Below are 15,054 nucleotides of genomic sequence, written 5' to 3' on the forward strand. Positions count from 1 at the left end.
AAATGAGGTCTAGACATACAGAAAGAGAATTCACCATGAAAGTTCAGTTTTAATAAAGCACAGAATGCTAAAAGCACAAGAAGCATGTTAAGTTTTTTTAAGGTACATTTTTGCAAAGTTCCACATTCAGAAACCAGAATTAGATCTGTTGTCATCTGAGAACACGAGGATGACGACACAATCTTCGCACTGAAGTAGTTTGTGCTCTCGGATAAAGGTATAGTTCACACAAAAAATACATTCTTTAAATGCGAGTGGCCATCTGAATATTCAGGATAATTGGCTTTTTAGTCCTAGACACAGCTGATAAGCCCTCACCCAGCAGCGATGTTATCCCTACAATACAGACTGGATACAGCAGGTTTTTAGAGGACTGCAAGAACTTGCCGTTATCTACACAAGTTTACTTGAAGTCAGTTTTACCACCTGAGGGATTACTGAAATTTTGGGCCTCAAAGCTCTACTTAGCACTTTGTTAAAATCAAATCTATCATGAGGGTCGCATGTTCTGCTAATCAACTTCATATTTTAAGCAGCTCTCAACTAATCTGTATTCTCTGAATCATAAGGCAGTTTCATTAACAAGACAGTCGTAACAGGCCATAGAAAACCTATCAAGTTACTTTGAGTCTTTCTCGCCCCCTAGTGGTTACAAATCACTTCACACAGCTTTAAAGTGATCTCAACACTAGGCACTAGCCAAATCTGAAATAATACTATACTGATGGGTGTGTTTTGTCATTCGTACATTGTAGGAGATGTTTGCCCATAAAAGATACTCCAGAAAAAAGATAAAGAAAAAAAAATTGCACAGTCTCTAAGGCCGCCAACGGCGACAGAAAGAAAAAGTCCAGATATGTCCAGGAACTACCGAGAAAAGATGGAAATTGTATGAATTTATTGAAGGACAAAATAAAAACATGGAAGATCTCAGTTTCTTTATTTTCCATACATTTCATGTATGAGCTAGAGGAAATGTGTCCAAACTGACAGAGAGCTGGTCCATCACTTCAGAAAATTAAGGCAATTCCTGAACTGAGGGGAAAAAAAAAGAACATAGGAAATGGCAGTCGGTTTTAACACCATTAATAAAAACATTTAAATTTTGTGCTACTGACCAACATACAAAAAATAATTTTTAAAATATTGACATTTTAATTTTTTTTAAGAACATCTTCAGTGACGATCCTTTTTAGGATCCCTCACTAAAGTTTTAGTGATCAGCTAACTTTTGGGGGTGTGGCTTGTGTTCACAATATTCATAAGAGTTGAGTCAGGCTATGATAAAGGTGCTTCACACTTGCCACAAATAACGTTACCGTCAATTCAACATGGTCCACACCCATACAGTACATAAATGATCAAGGTTTGTTTTGTTTTTTACCTTTTAAAGTCTGGAGTTGACATCACAACCTAACTGCGATGAGAATTCCTGTGTTACGTAGGAGTCGTACCATACATTATTAATACAAATCTTCCAGACACTTTGTGCATATTTCTGTTAGGTTTGTGGTTTCTGAGCTCTGGTGTCGCCAGCTCTGTACAGCTGGATTCGGGTGTGTGAGAGAAGGCAGGGCTTGGAGAGGGTATGGCTGCATTGTAGCGCAGGAGGTGGGTGCAGTTAAACTGACGGCTCGTTCAAGTGCTTGAGGCGCTGAATGTAGCTAATGTTGGCAGGGCTGTACCGGCTGGGGCTGAAGTCCGGCGAGGCGGCGTGCCGAGCGGGGCTGAAGCGGCCGGTGGGGGACATCAGGCCGCTGATAGGAGAGCCGGGAGTCTGATGCTGCATCCTGAGTCGTGGTTTTACCACTGCAGGGCTAGGCCAGCTACACAATACAGATCAACACAATAATCAGTGTTTTAGAATAAATTTAATGGTAAATATAAAGCATATTATTTGGGAGACTGGCCTGAGACTAGTGATGTGCGATACCACTGATTTCTTTTCCGATCCGATACCAAGTAAAATCCAGGGTGGTATCGAGGACACTGATCCGATACTTTGTACAAAAACTTATTTTATTTATTGGATCTTTTACTGTATCTCAAATTATAGTTTCATAATGATTACGGGACAGACTACTTGTTCTTATCACTTAATAATGCAGAATCATCATATAGAAATAAAAAAACTGAAGTTGTGCACTATTTGAACACGTTGCCTGCAGCACTAAAGGACTCCGTGAGAGACGTCTGTCTCGCCCTAGCAGCACCTGTCCCTCTCCTCCTCTTCAGTTCACCTCAACATACACTCGTCATATTCTGTGATATGATTTACTGTGAGGTGTTTTTGACGAGGTTAGTGGTGTTGCCACAACACCTCACTGTCTTGCCACATGTATCGCAAACCACGTCTCGGCTGTTTGTGGAGGTAAAACGTGTCCATAGACGACTCCATTTACGCTCAGCCATTGTTGTGAGTGCGCGTGCCAAGGGGCCGGACACATTTATTCAGCTGTATTTCGCACATGACTATGAAAAGGCGGAAGAGGAAGTAGTTCCTTCCAACGTAGACAATCCGAATTATATAGTTTCCTTCCACTGTGTTCCTGTTAATGATAAACTACAAATTTACCCTAAATTACTAAAATATCGATATTTTAATATGAGAATTGATTCTTGAATATAAATGACTGGTATCAGAGGAATCGATATTTTAGTATCAATCCGCACATCACTACCTGAGTAGGTGCGTGTTTAATAGTTGCCTTTGTCTCTGCACCCTGGATTTAAAAAGGTGTATTTGGACTCTTGATTTTGAGTTAACACATGATTTAAAGGGCAAAGAGCACATTCTTTGGGTGGCTCAGGTTGGAGAGCGGGTTGATCAATCCCCGACTCAGCATGCAAGATGGTGAGCCCCAAGTTATACATCCATTTGAGTGAGAATATTGTTTTAAATGTTATATACCTATGTGGTATGTGACTTTTGGTGCCATGATGCCAGGTCTCTCTTGGAAATGAGATTTTTAATCTCAATGAGATTTTTTACCTGGATAAATAAAGGATTAATAAAAATAATAATAATAAAAAAGAATATGACTGTGAGAAAGCCCTTCGGTATAGAGGGAAGTCCTCTGTGAATGAGCCTTGTTCAAATTAATAGCAAACACCAGTTCATTTACATGCCAGAATCTGTAAGATCTGAATGTACAGTAGTTTAAATGTCAGTCTTGTAGATTTCAGTACTGATTTCTCTTTGATTTCTGTGGATGCCCTCTGTCATGATGTAAATGCATGAGGCTGCTGTAGAACTTCTTTTTCTAAAAACAACAGCTTCTAAGCTGTGTGCAGAGCCAGTTTTTAAGCTTAAACAGTAATGAAAAGCAAGATAATAAAAGCAAATGCAAGGGACGGGAATCGATAAGAATTTAGCAATTTCGATTCTATTATCAGTATCTCTTATTGATTTGATTTCTTATCAATTCTCTATTGATTCTCCTTGGCTACATTTTGAGAGTCACCACAATTGCTAAGCCGCATATCAAAGACATAACATTTGTGCAAATTAACCGCGTTCTGTGTGGTCAAATGTTTGTGCACGTTGGAGGCGTCTCCCCTCTTTGTTGTGATCAGTGTTGGGGTTGTTACTCAAACAAATGTGCATTACACATATTACACAGAACTGGTTCTCAGTTCCCATTTCTAGCAACTACTGCACTAAACTGACCTTTAGTGCTGATTAAAGACATGAAAAAGTATTATCATCATCATCACCTGGTACTGAAACCTTTGAAGCCAGCAGGATCACACCCACACGTGAAATAAGCATACAAATAACTATGAACAGGGTTTGCAGGAAATTTAACGAGCTGTAATGCTAACTGTAAGACAGAGGAAAACAATGGAGCTGTACTAGCCTAGCTGCATCTCTGCACACTGTGGAGAAAATGAGGGGAAAAAACAAAAGGCATACTTCCGAGCCAACACAAGCAAGAAAGCACCAATTCACAGTTTATGTAGATTAGCCAAGCAGGACCTAGCCTACTGTAATCCATGATTAATGGACATAAATTGACAGATAGCAGCAGAACAGATACAATTATGTTAGCTGTTGACATTCACCTGGTTCATTATTCTTTTTAAGTCTGCCTACAACTGCCATCAAACACACACACAGCCTGTAAAACACTGGTGGAAACCCTGCATTGATATGCCAGCCAAGCTTACTAACCTCTGCATATCTGAGGCAGAGTATGACTTCACTGTGCTCTTCCACTTATGAATACTCGGATACTTCTGAGGATCGATGTCTGCGCCCTCTATTGCTGACAGGACCGCTCTGTCCAGTTTGGTTGGAGAATCACTGGAAAAAAGACGGATGATTAATCAGCTTCTTATCACTTCAGCTCAGTTGGGGATCATCAGACTGCTCCTAACAGCATCTAGCTCAGAGTGTGTTACACAGTACTTCTCTGGATTATCACAAAAATATTCACAAATGCTTCATGTAGTTTCTTTTCCATATAGTCTCATATTTCATTTTATTTACAATACCAAACTTAAAGATTCTCAGGAACATTTTCTATTCGTCTGCTATAAACTGAATCCTCTGCAGTGAAAGCAAGTGCGACTCACCCATCAATAAAAAGTCCTCTTCTGACATGTGGTGGGGTCCTGGGTAAGAACTCATGGGAGTTCTCTAAGGACTTATAAGAGGACCCAGAGGATCCTGAGCTGCTTAAGTCCCTGCCCCCGTGGTCCCATGACTTGGACCTAGCGCAGAAATTGCGCAACCCTGACACTGACCCCCTAGTCCTACCCAGCATCTCCAGACTCTCCTCTGCTTCAAAGTACTCCTCTGAGCTGCCGCTGCTGTGCCTCTCTTCTTGACCTACTCCCTCTGTTCTCCAGCCTGGCACATCCACAGTCTCACCATCTTGACCGCTGTGACTGAGCGACAGGAGGTTCAGCCCAGAGCTCAGGTCTGTGGCTGAGGAGGAGTTATAGTCCCGAGCCTCCCTATGACGGTTCCCACCGCTGCTCCTTCTCTCTCTGCAGCTGGTGGGACTGTCTGGTGGCTCCTGCAGAGTCATGCGCTCAAACTCCACCGTGAGATTGGAAATAGGCGACAGCATGCAGGAAGAGGATGGGGAGGTGCGTGGGGACACCTTGTCTCCATTGTGAGTCCTATCTCTGGAGGAGGAGCACACCCCGTTTTTACAGACCACACCGGGCGACAGGAGGCCATCGTTGCAGCAGCACAGCAGGTCCTGCTCGGCGGCAGTCTCGATCAGGTCGGCCCCGTGGTGGCGTAGCGCGATGTGGAACTCGCGGCCGCCCACAGCTCCTTTCAGGACGTCCTTGGATGCAGCACAGGAGGTGATGCTGGTGAGTGCTGCGTTCTGCCGGTTCTTCATCTCCTCAAGGCTGATATCGTCACCCTCGTCCAGGAAGGCACCAACAGAAATAGAGTTGCAGAACTTTTTGGGCTTGCCTGCAATCAGCGAAGAATGAGTAACAAAAAAGTGTAAACTAAAGTCTTTAGGGCAAAAAAACGAGGTATGAAACTTTGCAAAGTCCATTTAATATAACAAGAGGCTATACTTGAGAAACACACTGATTACACTACTATAATTAACACATTAAATCAGAATGTGATCAGAAATGTGCACAGTCCATCTCAGCAACACTTCTCAAATATAAAGCACTTTGTACCTGGAGAGGGGGTTTTAAACCTGTTGCTGGTTTCATTCTCGCCGGCCCCCTCATGAGTCCGTGAACTGAAATCCTTCTTGCTCAGGTAATCGTCCAGCCTGCGGAGCCCCTCACCAGATGACAGATCCACAAAACTATCCAGGAAGTCCCAATATTCCGCCCAGGGGTGTCCCATCTCATGAGCTAGGTCTCTGTAGGTAAGACGTAGATTCATTTAAATAACTAAGATATTTGTTTATTTATTGGTGTCCCCGTGATTGTGGCTAATGCTGAAGCTGATCTGCGTGGGCTAAAAGGATGCATAATCAAAATTAACCCATTACATTAATTTCGATTTATATTTCTACTGTTGGACTTTAAAAAAAGAAGCTGTGCATGTTCCCAAAAACACAAAACTAGTCCTCATTTATCTTAAACTGGACTTTGATTCAGTCACTCAGGTCATCCGCTCTCTAAAATGAGCTTCTCCTTACCTTTAAGCCAGCTTTGTTAGGATTTTCCCTTACAAATTAATTTGAACAGGAGGTGGACTTTGTTGCTCACAGCTAGATATTCAATTCAGTTTTATTTATATCACACCAAATCACAATAACAGTTACCTCAACAGTCACCTTCCAATAATAGTAAGTAAACCCCATCAATCAGATGACCTACGAGCGAGCACATGGCAACAGTGGGAAGGGGAAAAACTCCCATTTAACAGGAAGAAACCTGAAATGATCATAATAAGGATATCCTCTCCAATATTTTAGAGAGCCAAGAGTCAGGCGGGAAAACCCCAAACAAACCCAGACCTCATTCACTAAAACTTTAGCCATGATTATTATGAGTATCCACCATTATAGCAGTAATAATAGTAATGAACTGCTAAATATTATTTTGGTAATTTGAAGAGCTGATTATTACAATTATTGACAGGGAAGGTTAACGCATAAGTCGACCTTCACATAGTTACATAATGGGCTGTTCTATTCTCAGTGGTCTATGGAATACAAAACATTTTAAACATTAAACAAAAACATAAAAAACTGTATGCTACTGTGGTTTAGCTAATCATCCATAATGAAGTGAAAACTTCCCATATGTATGACTATGTGAAAAGTGCAGAGATGGCATTGAACAGATGATATCTGTGCATCACAGCGGACACAGATATTCCTGAGAAAGTTACTGAAAAGAAAATAAAACTTAGGTTTTGGACGTACCTGCCAACTCTCTCCGCCCCTCTGTCAGGATCAGACTTAAGTATGTGGTGGTAAAGTTCTGCCCGGTCTCTGGGTGGCGTCTTCCAGAACCGGCGAAAATCATCTGCCTACAGTGGAAGACAATATGTGTTTTAAAATATATATATATTACAGCCTTCATAAACACTGATAAGCAGGTTTTTTTTGTTGTTGTTGTTGTTTTTTTAAACTTGCTTTAGAGGGGCTTAGGGGGCCAGCAAAGGCAGTGACAGCCATCATGGGATCCTTGGGGCTTCTTGTGTGTCGCTGGATTAGCGAGAGACTTTCTGAGGACTCAGGTGACCATGGAGCACCAATGATGGGCTGCGAGGTGTTGTCAGTTGCTCTCAGCAAAGGGATATAGCAACGGTCTGTGAAACAACAGAGACTCAAAGTCAGCGTGACAACATAACTCATGACAACATTTACATATTGTCAAAGGTGGAAGCAGTGGGAGTCGAACCTTAAGCTGGCAGAGTTTATGTGTCGTCGTGTGGCTGCTGCATATGGTGTTGGCAGCGTGCGCATACCAAATTGTATAAACAAATACAGTATGCAGAACGCCGTGCCAAATGCTAGTCTGACGCTGCACGCCAGATGCCTTCAACTCTCACCGGAGTGAACAAAAACTTGTCGTGATTTGCAAAACAAACTTGTTGCAGTTTATTCACGAGTATACGCACTCAGTAACACGAACACATGCAGTCTCGAGAGCTTGGAAAAAGTAACTGGATTTCTTTCGTTTTGTAAATACGTTTCACCTCTCAAACCTAAAGACATCCACGGCTCCTTTTTCACTCTCACAAGACTATTATGACCGACACTTAACCGATTTACAGCAGCTCCAATTTTACAAATATTAAAAGGACAGATTTTAAAAAACAAAACTAAGATGTCACATGCTGTGTGTTGAACCAGCCTAAGGACAACACAAACTTAATTTTTAAGAAATGTGCTAATCCCTTACCCTCCAAGTAGTCACTTATCTTCTGTTTCACTTCTGGACTTTTATTCTTTCTGCTGCATATAAGCTGAGGGAAAGAGGGAAACGAAATAATGATGCGTGAACAGACATTTATGTACAGCTGTTGCTGGATCAAGTGAGGAAAGAATTTGCACATCTAAGTTTAGCTTACAATGTTCAGTGAGTGATTGTTGCCAATGGATTTAAAAAGCAAGCTCAGAGGTCACAGCTTAAAAACCTGTGTGGGCATAACTGCGCCTCCCTGAACAACTACTGTGAGGATTGCACTGAGAGAGACTGTATTTGCTAGACAGCACTCATATAAATACATACACATTCATGGTCACTTCTGTGGTTTAATCCATGCTCCATTTGTGCATCTGTGTGTGCTGCTCCTTTAAATAATGGCTCAAAATGTAAGTACTTACATCCCTAGGCGTCTGGCCATCCTTATTCTCACGGTTCTTATCAATGTCAGGATGCGAGCACAGGACATTGACCGCATCTGGACACCCAAACTTACAGGCAAAGTGGAGCGGTGTTTCAAAGCCCTACAGTGGGGGAAAAACAAAATAATAAAGTTACTGGGCTCTGTTCATGTTATTATTTAAAATGAATCTATTCAGGTTCAATTGGGAGTGTGAAAGAACTGACAGCTTTATCTGGAGTGTTGAGGTAAAGGTCTACAATGTAGCGGATTCGTTTCTGCAGCATGACTTCCTGGTCATCTGGGTACATGAGGCGCATAAACTCTGGGTTTTCCAAGGTGTCCAGCAGCAGCTGAGCAATCCCTGCCTGGTTTTCCTTGGCTGCCACGTGCATTACATTGTACCGGCAGCCCTCCTGAACATACCAAACACAGAGGAACAACTGAATGGGTCAGAAATCCTTTTTAATCTCCAGTTAACAGAAATTGCAGGTTTTTTTTCTAAAAATCAGAATCTGACTTTAACTTTGGGATTAATCAGGGATTAACAACGTGCCACTGATTTCATTTGAATACCTGCAGCTTAATAAACAAACAGAGTTATTTATAATATACTAGCATCAACTATAAACACTTTAAATCCCGATTTTTAAAGTACTTTTAAATGTAAAACAAACACATGATGCAAAAATTCCATTTCAGCACATCCAGCAGGTAAATTCATTTTTGTCTCAGCAGCTATAAGCTTGACACACACACAGTAACTGAAAGGCTGGCGCTGATATAGTCAAAATATTTATGTATCAACAAATGACAAGTCAGGCCATGCTACTCTATTAATAGCAAAGACTTTCCAGAGATTGTGGCGGCATCTCTGTGCTATCTTAAGATGCTAAATACCATGCAACTTTCAGTCAGTGTTATAAACAGTCCGAATATACCAAAAGTATTCACTACATGTTCCCACCTGAACAATAGTGGGATTATCTCCTGAGCCAATGAGATAGCGTGGATTGCCCCAGACCAGTTCGCTGAAGGCCGTCTCATCGCCCTTCTCCACAGCTTTCCTTAGTTTGGCCGTCAGGTCCTGGGACCGCGGGCTCTTAAAACTGTTGGCACGCTCCCGGTTGATGGTATCGACCTCCACGTTGTCTGGGGTGGAAGGGAGGAAGAGACGAAGCTGGTCACTGCAGTGAAGAATTTTTCAGGAGTGCCTTGCACAATGGCTCGGATTCTAGCTCGATCTGTAGTCTTTTTATCCGCTTGTGCCTTTTAACGTGTCAGATACATCAGCAAACTGAAATCTTTGAACTATGCTGCACCTCACACTGTAATAAATACAGCGATCAGCTCAAAGATGCCACTTCACTTAAAAGTGATAACAATTTTGACTGATGACGGTGCGCTGCTTTATCAGGCAATAAACTAACACGAGATGAGAAAATAAAAACGAACTCAATTTAATAAAAATACGCAAAAAAATACTGTAAAGCTCTTTTAGAAGAGGAGCCTAAATCATTTCATGTACTTACCTTTACTAATGGGCAGGCCTGGTTTGACAGGAGACACACAGACTGACTTGTTGGGAGAGGGAAAGTAATCACAGATGCCCTTAGCAAACTTCTCAGCATCCTCACGGCTGGAAAAGGCTTTAAAACGGGCTCCCTTCATCGTCTTTACAGCTTGAAGGGCATCTTTCTTATCTGAGTATACATGTGCTCCCTCTGCAGAAAAACACAAAAACCATTTTAATTCTTTTATTTGGTACTCCATTTTTTCCTTAATTATTGTGTTTTACTGTGGCCTAACCGGTGGCTGGCTTTTTTCCACATTTTTTGCCCTGTCTGTCTTGTCAGCCACGTAAGTGTCACTGCTTCTGCAACTGCAAAAAAAAGCCTGCCTTGACTGATTAACATTAACAGCACTGATTTTTATGGAAGCTCAAAGTGAATTTAGATCATTGCCCCAGAGAGGTCTGGCTGTCCTACTGCCTGACTGCTCAGCGCCAAGAAAAGAAAATGTGTTTGTCCACTAAACAAATATATATATAAATAAATATGTTTTTGCTTTGTTTTATTCTTTGCTTCGAGCCCTGTGTACAGGAGCTGTATGCAAAAAGATCTTTTGTTAAAAGGGTTGGCGTAATAAGCAAATGCTTCAGCCAATACCCTTTGATTAGCCTTGTCTCATGCTTTCTTGCTTTGTGGTAAATCTTTGTTCTGTATTCATTGAGATATTTGAATGCTAATCAATCAAATCAAATCAAATCAAAATATAAATATATAAATAAAAAATATCTTAATTATCTGATTATTATTGGATAAACCATATTTCTGAGACATTTCTTCTGTTCTTTGCCTTTGAAGTACTTTTTGTAACAACACTGCAAATTTAAATGCTTCAATCCAATATAAATTGTTTTTATTTGGTGAAGTGCAGACGTTTAGCTTTAATGCGGTTTAACAACATTATTACATTAACTGTTGGAATTACATGCATTTTTATACTTAGTTCCTCATTTTCAACAACTTAAAAGGCTATTTGACAAACACTGTAGAATATCCCATTTCTTTGCCTTGAGAAACTTTGGGTGGTTATCCAATTGTGTGAAATGCTGTCAAATCAGTTTTGGAGATTATAACCCTGTCACATAACGCCCATGCCATAATATTTACTGCGCCATATTCAACAGATGAGATCTTTCAGATCATAAATGTTCTCTTTCCTTCTTCATATTTTCCTCTTCCCATCATTCTAGTACATTTTATTTTTGTTTGATGTGTCCGAAGAATCTTTTAGGAGTTTGTGGTCTGTTTTAGAAGGTTTGTAACAAGTCTAATCTGGCTTTCTTCATGCTGAGTGGAACTGAGTAACTGAGCGTGGTTTGTGTCTTGTTATAAACACTCTGTATTTCAGTTCATGAAGACGTCTCTTGATTGTAGACCCTGACAGTTATGCACCTACCTACTTGAGATTTTTGAATTTGTTGACTTGGTGTGAAATTTCCTAACCCCCCCCCCCCCCCCCCCCCCCCCCCCTTTTTTCAGACTTTCTCAACATTTGCTTTAATTGTCTTCTGTGATTTTTCAAGTCATTTGGAGTTGCTAAACTGGACAGTGCATCTATTTGTTTTCAAGAACAAACACAATTGTTTATTTGGCCATTTCTTACATTTTTGCGATCAGTCTGATAGGATAGGTTTATTTTAGTTTTCAGTCAAATGATAGCCTCCTTCACTTGCATCAGTATCTGTTTGGATCTCATAGTCACAGCTCCAGTGAAAAGATACCAAATGAAATCAAGTCTAATTGTAATGCATAAGCAATGAAACAGACCTCACCTTTTTTAGTCAATTGTTCAATTACTATTGAGCCTCTGACAACAGGGGACCGTGTCTAAAAATGCCTGTAATCCTAAACAGTTACTGCAATTCTGTTGTTAGAGCCACTGAATTAAAGCCATTGTGATAATATGCTAGTCATATGACTAATATAGGTTATTACAAGACAATAATTCCAACAATTATTACTCCAAAGTTCACCGTCTTAAAAGGACAAATATCATGTCACACAGTCTAGGAAACATAAACAGTAATAACTACATTTCTAAAATTAAACCAACAAATGCATGCAAAATAATGCTAACTAGTCATCCAGCAGCTGGGAGCATCTCCACAGCTAGTGTCAATAACAGTAAAGACAGGTGAAGGATGGTGAAAAGAGAGCAAAGCTGCTCCAAAATAACTTGTACTAGGATAGAAGCTGTCGCTATAGTTCAGATTTTTGGGGTTTTATAAAATGGACTCATTTTGCTTCATTCCTGCCATCGTCTTACTGGGGCAGGGCTCAGTTCCTCTACACAGCTTGAAACGCAAACAGGTGGGGCAAAAACAGTGTGTTGTACCATGTAATGCTAAACTGTTTCAAAGTATTGTTTCTACAATTCCCAAAGTCAACAACACTTGGCAAGTAATTCTTGATACCAAAATTAAACATGATATCTAATGGACTCTAAAAAGTAAGAAGCTGAGTTTCTCTTACCATTTCTTGCCAAGACATCCTCCCAAAGTGGACACACTCCATAATAAAGGGTTGGGGACACTTGTGCTGGCTTTGAAGGAGTTTCCACTTTGGACTGCAAGTTACTGCCCTCAGCAGAGCTGTTTGAGTTTGTATTTTCTGATATTTCTTCTTCCTCTGGAGGGTTGAGACCCACACCGTAGCCAAAGTCCAACTCTTCATTGGCAGCCTTTGAGGAGCTGCTGCTTGCTCCAGAGGTTGTGGGGACAACAGCCGAGGTGGCACATGACAGAGATTTGGCATGATCCACCACAATGTTCAAGGCACCAGCTGAAGAGCTGCTGTCTGTTTCAGTGGTACTGCTCTCTGGTCCAGCCAGGATACGGGCTAATTTCCTCTCATAGGTGGCACGGGTGGTGGGTGTAATGGGTCCACACTTGACGTTTGCCCGGGCAAACTCCTCGGACAGTTCATCGGCACTTAGCCCCCTCAACCTGCTCAGAGCCGCCTCCATGCTTCAGCTCCCTGTAACACAGCACAAACTTCAGCATTTACAAACAGCAGCTATTGATAAACAACTTCCTATACACTATAGTTTTATTATTACTCATAAAAATAAGTAGTACTTAAACTAAAAGTCGATGGATGGCTAAATCAAGCTTAACTAGTATGTCAACATTTTCCACTGCATTCCACATGTGTGCAATTAAACAGTCTCCAATTACTGCGTGCACAATAGCTAAATGCCATGTATAATTTTATATACTCCAACAGTCAGTCCAAAGTTTTAAAATGTAACACACTGATACTACCATCACTGACACCCCCCCCCCCCTTTCAGTAGCAAAAAGATAATCATTTACATTTAATAAGCATGAGTATGTGTCTTCAACAGCCTTTAATGATTTTTATTTTTATATGACAGAAAAACACCCGGTGGTACTGATGGTCTAAATGCTTATTTTAACGTAGCATATACTGCCTCAACAGAACCACCGAGACCAGTGTTGGACTAGCATCTACTAGCTAGCCTGCTAACCAGCAAGTCAGCTTTAAAAGCCGGGAGTTTGCCTGACAAAGCTAGCACAAGAGACGCTGCTCGGAAGGAGATGTAGATGGGGCTGGAATACTGACCAATATAAATCTGCATTAAAGTAAGTGCATAATAACAATATTAGTATGTTCATTCGCACGCTGTCACGCCCAAGTATGTCAGGTTCGAGGTGGGTTTTCAGGCTGTAACGTAATAAATGTGATACGTGTTCGCAGTGATGATGCTAATAAAAAAAATATTTAGTCACAAATGTGTCTCTTTACTTACCAAGGAACATTTTTTATTGAATGTACGGAGAGCTATGGGAAACCGTTTAGTTTTGCACAGATCAACTGTTGGACAGACACAAAGCTGGAGACGGTCTGGAAGAGTCTCATTGTTTACAACACGTTCTGCGCATGTTCAAATTTAAGGGAGGGCGCACGATGCGTTTACGTCTATAGGAAAATTTACAACTAGCTCACTTGAAAGTGACAGCAGCCAATCACAAATCGATTTTTTAAAATTTTTCTTTTTTTTTTTCTCTTAAAATATGCTACTGTTGTGGTTAACGATCATTTACATGACACCTCACACTGGATGTGACATAGGTTTAAATAACATCACTGCTGAACTCGCTCTACATCAATAGTTTATTGTTTTAAATACCGTTTTTTTCTACATTTGTTAATAATAATACTCAACGTAACATGTCAAATATTTTGTGCATGTTGGTGACAAGAGCCTTTATCGGGACATGGCTGCTGGTCTACAGTTAAAAATACACCGTCCTCATATTTACGTACTTTCTGCTAGCCTTTAATGTAGTATCATGCTGTGCCTTAGTAGACGTGACTAATTCAAGGAAACGATAACCTAGCGCCGATTTTTGTAGTTAATAACAGACATACTATTTTACAGTGAATAAGAAAAATACAAAAATAATGAAGAATCTGAAATGTAAAACTGGTATAAAGAAAATGGTAAATATTTTGTGTTAGCACAAAGCCATGTACGCAGGCCAAACTGATCACTTATCGGGTAAAACAAACGCAGGGCATGGCGAAGGTATTCAAATAACTGAAACAATCAACTGCACGAATGATCGTTAAATATGAAAATTAGAAAATTATATTAGAGTGACATTAGGTATGCGATTCATTTCAGGAAGCTGAGATTGTCAGCCATGCTAGCAGTCGTTAGCCAGCTGGCAAGCCAAGAAGCTAACCACACGAGCTACCGGTTAGTGACAATAAAAACTGATACGAACGTTAAACGCACAGTTTTTTCTGGTTTTACATTGCATATAACCGTAAACATGTACCCCAGTCAACTGCACGTCAATGATATATTAATATATAATTTTAATTGTACCATTCCCACCTCCTCCTCCTCTCCCCGGCTATTTTGCTAGGTGTCTTCTCACCGCGACGGTTTCAAAATGCACAGAGCGAGGACCCGCTTCCGTCTAAAATACTGCCTGAGCAAAAATAACGATTGAAAAAAGAAAATTCAAAGGGGAAACAGGAAACAAAAATACGGGGTAATTTACACAGTTTCATATTTAACTTATACTTGAATGGGCACACCGTGACAGATGAATAGTGCAATTTTATGATAAATACCAATATCACATCACTCGGCATTTTAAATCAGGGTCAAAATGTCTGGAAAAAAATATAACAAAAAGTTGTAAGCAATCGAGAACACGGTCCAAAAACATATGGGAA

At 40.6% G+C, this 15,054-nt stretch overlaps 1 protein-coding gene across 4 annotated transcripts; it reads right to left on the reverse strand.

Moving 5' to 3' along the window:
- Positions 1 to 562: 562 nt before the first annotated feature.
- On the reverse strand, positions 563 to 14,917 carry ankle2 (ankyrin repeat and LEM domain containing 2). Of its 4 annotated transcripts, XM_085179345.1 has the most exons (14): positions 13,613 to 14,660; positions 12,313 to 12,816; positions 9,805 to 9,996; positions 9,240 to 9,424; positions 8,500 to 8,688; positions 8,274 to 8,396; positions 7,849 to 7,912; positions 7,073 to 7,252; positions 6,864 to 6,966; positions 5,659 to 5,849; positions 4,579 to 5,437; positions 4,175 to 4,306; positions 1,686 to 1,826; positions 563 to 1,035 (listed from the first exon to the last, which is right to left on the reverse strand). In XM_085179345.1, exons 2-14 carry the CDS (start codon positions 12,803 to 12,805, stop codon positions 1,011 to 1,013), a joined length of 2,877 nt encoding a protein of 958 aa, XP_085035471.1. In that variant the 5' UTR covers positions 12,806 to 12,816; positions 13,613 to 14,660; the 3' UTR covers positions 563 to 1,010. The 4 variants fall into 4 exon arrangements, with proteins under 4 accessions (XP_085035471.1, XP_085035470.1, XP_085035469.1 ...); XM_085179344.1 differs by lacking the exon at positions 13,613 to 14,660 and adding an exon at positions 14,708 to 14,917 and having other exon boundaries at positions 563 to 1,826; XM_085179343.1 differs by lacking the exon at positions 13,613 to 14,660 and adding an exon at positions 14,699 to 14,917 and having other exon boundaries at positions 563 to 1,826.
- Between the last annotated feature and the right edge of the window lie 137 nt (positions 14,918 to 15,054).

This window comes from Neolamprologus multifasciatus, chromosome 12 (assembly GCF_963576455.1).
Source record: "Neolamprologus multifasciatus chromosome 12, fNeoMul1.2, whole genome shotgun sequence".
Taxonomy (NCBI): domain Eukaryota; kingdom Metazoa; phylum Chordata; class Actinopteri; order Cichliformes; family Cichlidae; genus Neolamprologus; species Neolamprologus multifasciatus.